The 7,118-nt window shown below is 37.9% G+C and overlaps 1 protein-coding gene across 1 annotated transcript in view; it reads left to right on the plus strand.

Annotated features, from left to right (window-relative positions):
- LOC109859845 overlaps positions 1 to 796 on the plus strand; it is a 3,003-nt gene extending 2,207 nt beyond the window's left edge. Inside the window, exons 3-4 of the mRNA XM_020438451.1 lie at positions 120 to 499; positions 617 to 796. Coding sequence (XP_020294040.1) covers positions 120 to 499; positions 617 to 796 — 560 coding nt within the window. The remainder of the gene's footprint in view (positions 1 to 119; positions 500 to 616) is intronic.
- Positions 797 to 7,118: the final 6,322 nt, after the last annotated feature.

Below are 7,118 nucleotides of genomic sequence, written 5' to 3' on the forward strand. Positions count from 1 at the left end.
CGTCCGTATTCGCGCTTCAACAGAGGCTACCACTACATACTTACGGTTATCGATGTGCTGAGCAAGTACGCGTGGGCCATACCGCTTAAGAGTAAGAGTGGATGCGAAAAGTTTTGCAGGAATATTTCGGGATAACAAACAATATCCAAACATTTTGCAAACTGACCGTGGAAAGGAATTCTACAATATAGATGTACAAACACTGATAAAGAAGCATGACATTAATCATTATTCCACATATTCTGTTATGAAGGCTTCAATTGTAGAACGATTCAACCGTACGTTGAAGAACGACATGTGGAAACACCTTACACTTACCGGAACCTACAAATGGATCGACACATTACCGCGTCTTCTTATGGAGTACAACGCGAGAAATTATCGAACTATTGGTATGCAACCTATCGATGTTACTCCAGCAATCGCCGAGAAGCTCTTAACCACGGTGTACAGCAATGTCAAGATCGCAGGGCCAGCACGATTCAAAGTAGGTGATTCGGTACGTGTAAGCAAATTTAAAACAGTATTTGATAAAGGATATATGCCAAATTGGACGACCGAAGTATTTAAAATCATTAAAATACAAACGACCTAACCTGTGACGTATCTGCTTGAGGATTCACGCGGACAATCTGTTGCTGGAGGATTCTACGAATACGAACTGCATTGCGTTGCACATCCAGACGTTTATCTCGTGGAAAAAGTATTACGGAAGAAAGGTGACAAGGTTTATGTGAAGTGGCTAGGATTAGACAAGTCGTACAACTCTTGGATAAATAAAACTAATGTTTTGTAAACACACTATATACGGAATGTATATAAATTACAACACATATACATAATTCTTGTTATTACACATATTAAATGACAATATATACATATAATATACATATAATCTATATTATACACAGTTTTCTCGTGGTATTTTATAATGTCCCCATGGCAATGTTCCAGTAGAATCGAGTATGGTATACCGCTTATTGTCATACGGACTTAGAGCAAGTTTTGATTCGGACACAGTATATACTTCATGTAACTTTGATCGTATACACGACTGTCGGCATACCTTTTCACTTTCATTGTTCAAACACTGCTTGTAATCGTCGAACGGTAATGTTCGCGCTACGACGCTACTCTTTACACCTTTGGCCTTTTTTGTGTCTCTCTTTCCATCCACTTTCAATGCGTACATTTTTGCTCTAAGTCCGATGAATTCAGTCATTATCATTCCATTATTTTCATTCTTCATCAATCCTTTTTGTTGACGCGCGGCATACCATACACGTTATCAGCCGGATAATCATTTGTATCGAATCTTACAATATCACGTTTCATGATATTGTACACATCCTCGCATTCGATGAAATACATAAGACTGTCTGTGTCGGTGTACATAATTTTGCATTTCTCTCGATACAACGGTGCCATGTCATCGTGGTGAAATTCATACACACACGTTTTGGATATGTCTAATATACACATTCCTACGTATATCGGTTTGTTAAATTTCACTTTGAGTTTACGCAATTCAACTGCAATAAAATTTTCAGAAAAGACGATTTGACTATGACAATTTGGTCGAGAGATCAATGCTTCTGCACCATATTTTCCATCCCACTGTGTTAAAAGTTTTATATTTACATGATTACGCACATTTTCCATAGTTTTGCCAAAAACTGCATTATTTATTACTTTGTACAAATTTTTCTCAAAGTCGTTGGTAGAAAGTGTTCGAAATTGTGTATTCAATTCGATATAGCTCCGGAGCCATTGAGATTGCGCAAATTGTAGTACGCGATGAATCTTCGTAATACGAAGACCGTGTTCGCACACATTGTTGTAGATCGCGATAATGAATGATATAACACGTTTTGTTATGCAATGTTGCAAGCAGCTTCTCCTGTCGTTTGCCAAGCGGCTTATCGCGCGTCGGGCAGAACGGTAGGTCAGTGTGCGCGTCGTGCAATTCGCGAGGATACTCGAGGTCGACTTCAAGGATGTAACCGATATCTGAGGTTGATGCCGTAGACATCACGTCGACACTCCAGACGTTGTCTACCCATTAGAATGCGGTATACGGTAATGGCTGACACATTGCCCAGCCGTACAAGTTATTTATATCAAAGTACATGAGATACGACGTTGGTTTTAATGAATCCTACGTCTGCATGTACTTGTTATTAGCGTGCGCGTATCTTGCGCTGCACTGGCAAAGACCACCGCGTATACCGCGTTCGATAAACATAATCATATCAACATCTGTGAGCAGGTCGAACGTTATGCCTGTGTGTTTTAGCATAGCGTCCCACGTGTAACCGGGTAAAGTATAATAATGCGCGGGATCTAATCCGTAACTTTGGATACAACTTTCTCGAAAATTCTCAAATATATCTGCCAATAATAAAACATCAGTTTTTAAATATAAATCGCTGTATTCACCTAACGTACGTATCGAGAATCGTTGCCAGATGTTTACAGCGTGTGCATATTCACTCTCAGATATTGTTTCACCGGTCAGAGAACTGAAAAATGACTCGCGCAGTGGTAATCGCTGCTCTTGCAACTTGTCGACACAGTCTACGTAGTCGTATGGAAAAACACCTTTACGCGCTAATAATTCAAAATTTTCGATGGATAGATTTCTGAATTCTGATTGTAATATTTTTAACTTGTCTTTATGAAGAAACGATGCTAATTTTTCGAGATTACCACTGAGAAATTTGTATGAATCGATGAATCTCAACTCTATATTGTAACTCTTTGGAGTACTTTTTTCCGGTTGCGTGACGTTCTTGGAAAAAAATATGTATCTCTCCTTGTTAATAGGGAGAACAGTAACTTTTCCTTCAAATGCAGTCGCAACTTCTTTAATAATAAAATGTGCATCGTAACCGGATAAATTGTGAAAAATTACTGGAATACAATGCGAATCTTTATAATTTAAGTTGCAGTTGGAGTGCGCGGGACCTCTGTATCGACGGTCAGATGACAATGATCGCGAACTCTTGTATCATCCGCTGCGAATGGTTTTTCACACACGTGACAGTGACTCGCATTACGATAAGCTGACTTTTGTTCTTCTGTTAACGATTCCATGGACACATTGGTACATAAAATAGTTTTTACCCGATGAGTCAATTCCTTGAGTTCTTCAACAAACCATGTGATGCAATTTTCGCCGTGACGATACCGATAAGCAGAGAAAGTGTCGTTGTATGAGCAGCAGACGTAATAGCCTATGCTGAACGCCTTGTGATGTTGGTACGTATATAACGTTTGCTGCGTCTTTCCATCAATTTTGTGTAATACCCTCTTAAGGTCGGCGTATACTACAAATGGGAGACGTTCCTTTTTGCTATGATTACTGAAACTGAGCCATTTGTTGTCCTCCGCTGGTAACCGAATCGCGCAGTTATTCATTTTTTCGCAATCTACGGTGTGGACACTCAACTTATCCAGAGAATGGAAATAGTGTAAACATCTGCAAGTATATAATACAATAATTTCTTATTATCTCTTACGTACACACATATATACATGTAATGCAAGCATACCGTTCGCACATATATTTTTTTCCATTATGCTTATTTAATTGTGTGCTCACGAGTCGAGGCAGATTTTTTATACACGCAAAGTGATTAACGTCTCGTGAATCCGAAACGTAGAGCAAGTTTACGTGCTTCTCTCTCTTTTGCTCTGTGAGACGTATTGGGAGAATGACAAGTTAGTTTTTCGGTTTGTTCTTCTTTTTTCTCTTCAGTTCTATGTTGTACAGGTTGACAGAGATGTCGTTAAGCCGTTCAAATTTTGATATTTGGTTTACACTCATTGGAAACTTAATGTCTTGAAGATTTAGTACTGTTGTATAGTGAGGACGATAATATGCGGTGTCCATTTTCTTCGGCCGGATAAAGAGCAGCGACTACCGACCATGCAAAGCATGCATTATCCTCGGGTAGCACGTTAATCACCGCTCTCTTAAACTTAACTTGGCGGCAAATTTATATGACATCCTGCACGCAATGGATTGTACTTGATCACATTTACAATTAAATTGAATATACGTAACAAAACCCACCCACTATCACGTTCCTGAAATTCATTTAAAGACGCTAACGTGGGTTCAATGACGTATCGCTCGTACCACTCGTCTAAATTGGTTGTACAAAAGAGTTCTGAATTTCTTGTTGTTATATTTTTATTGGCTCGTTTATCTCCCAATATAAATTCACCATTGAACACTGTATTGATTTTCAGACTATTGTGTTTCTCAATGGCATTTTGTTTCACTTTTCACTTTTTCCAGCACTGTGCTTTTCGCGTGTTCGAGAAAATGGCGAGGTTCGATATGATTTTCATTAATGATAGCACCTGTCATTACCCTACTTTCAAAAGCGGTGTCTATCTCTCGCCATGTAAGTCCATGTCCGGCGCCAATGTATACAAATTGTCTGCGCAGTGAATTTTTCAAACTTTCAAGTCGAGCAATTCTAGCAACAAGCGATTGTCTAATTCCTACAGACAGTCGCGGACGCTTGTTCCGACTATGTTCTTCCAATAATTCNAGACATTTGTCACATTGCTGCTCCCACGCGACAACTTCTTCTCGCGAATTCAAACGTGCCGATTGCTCCAATACATTACGCTCTAACTGTGCAAGTGTAGTTTCCATTTCGTCACTCTTACAACACACTGATTGATCATTCACTCTGATGTTCTGATGAAATACTGATTTCATGTAACGGTTTCGTCTTTTTATAGTGTATTTTTTTATTGATGTTGCATTTTGTTAATGCCAGATTTTTTGCAAAAATTTAAGAAAAATGAATCGTAATAAAAAGGAACTAAAATGTTTGCGAAACATAATTTTAAATACGTGATCAAATCGATGAAAACTGATACTCGACAAAAAAATCTACTGTTTGCGTACTTTACAAGCTATACATATAGCAATTTCATAATTGTTTTTATTTAATACGCAGTTAGCAATTTTGCTGTAATCAGCAAGTTTTATCTCATAAAATAGGATTATGTTACTTCAATACGTGATCAAATCGATGACATCTGATATCCAAACATGCCTACTTTGCGGAAAAAATTGTTCTCTCATATAAAATAAACTTGTTACTTCGATATGTAACCACTACAAAAATAAACGTGTTTCTGAGTCATAAATTTTTATGTCATCATTTTTTCTAATATAAAACGGTAAGGTTAGGCGGTATTTAAGAAGACGGATTATGTTACTTCAATACGTGATCAAATCGATGATATCTGATATCCAAACATGCCTACTTTGCGGAAAAAATTATTCTCTCATATAAAATAAACTTGTTACTTCGATATGTAACTATTGCAAAAATGAGCGTGTTTTTGAGTCATAAATTTTTATCATCATCATTTTTTTTAATATAAAATGGTGAGGTTAGGCGGTATTTAAAAAGGCTCTTACGTAACATCCCATTATTCGACTTTTAACCGTGGTTCAAGAAGACACAATGTATACTAACAGAAAGTGCAACAGCGAGATGCACGCAACAAGTAAGTAAACTGTCGCATTACTTGACTTTGTTTTTTGACACATACGTCATTTACTTGTGTTTTTTACAGTGTGCAAACTGCATCTTCACCACATCAGGCAACTCGCATTTTGGGAAGACGATAAGCACTAACGTCAACAGGGTACAAACATATTGAAATTGGAATAAGTGTTGGCCCAATTTCATATGTGGAGATGGTTATCAGAGATAATCATGGAAATTCAATGCTTCTACCATTTTCTACATGGCAAACGATCATCCAGAAGCAGACAGATATTCACCAACTACTACAATCGGCAGGTGCATCTACTTTTTGGCTTCGCGATTTAGCGCTCAATATCGTTATTATTCGCGATGCACGAATTGTAAAATTTACATTAAACGACAAGTGTTTGTACATGAAACTACCGACCGTAAAATTTTTGGTAACTTTGAATTCATGTATTGAAAACATGTATTATTGGTTGGCTGAACACACTCATGTAGTAAACACAAAGTTTGCGTAGTTCATTCGCGTTCTACGAGAACAGAATATTACTGATGTATGCAACGCTGCAAAAGCAATATGTGACAGTGGAGTGTATGACAATAACGCAATTATAGATTGCGAATTGTTGGCATGCGCTGTAAAAGATATTGTGCGCGATGCGTGTAAATAATATCTATAAATTGTGTGTTGAATAAAAGTTTAGTTAATATTACATCTTTGTTAGTTCTCTCCCAACCTACAACGTCGCTTGCACTGCGTCTTATGTTCTAATATATCATATATACAAATTGTGCGGTTTCTAAACCTGCAATTCAGCATTTTTTAGAACGAATAGATTATATAGATTGAGTAAAATATATACTTTGTCGTCATTTTTTGCCAAAAAGAAAAAACAACACTTACACTTAGTACAATTTTTGCACTGCGTACACATAATATAAATTTGCAACTCTGCATCTTTCTATATTCGTCTCGCTTTGCACTGCATTCTCATCGTAAAATACAAACGTCATAAACACATCCAAAATATATTGTTTGTAGCAATTATATTGTATACAATTTTATCCATTACGTAAAAAGTATATACCTTGGAGTCGCCATATTGTCATCGAACCTGCCGCTATATTGTCACTTTCTGTCACGTCATGTCTCACTCCGCCCTACTGCCGCGTGACGTCGTAGGGCCCGCCGCCATATTGTTATGTGTGACGTTACTTTCTGGGACATTATTTCTCTCCCCGTGACGTCACGTCTTGTGACGTCATACCCTGTGATGTTATCTCCGCACCCTGTGGCGTCATCGTGACGTTACCCCCGCGCCCCCCTCGGAGCACCTGAATTAGAACTCTCATATATATACTACTTATAATAATTAACTTAGCATGTCTGTAAAACCAGGTCTTTATTTTGGATCCGTTGTTGTATGTATTTTCCATCCTGAGCGATGACCTCAGAGCTATAAGTCATCGCTACGACATTTTCGCCACACATATATATTTAGGGGTGATACTCTATTGACCACAGTACGATTCGACACCGCTCGATTCGACACAGATTTATTCGACACCAAATTATTCGACACCGTACGA

The sequence above is a fragment of the Pseudomyrmex gracilis genome, unplaced genomic scaffold (genome assembly GCF_002006095.1).
Source record: "Pseudomyrmex gracilis isolate BER0280 unplaced genomic scaffold, ASM200609v1 scaffold_293, whole genome shotgun sequence".
NCBI classification, from domain to species: domain Eukaryota; kingdom Metazoa; phylum Arthropoda; class Insecta; order Hymenoptera; family Formicidae; genus Pseudomyrmex; species Pseudomyrmex gracilis.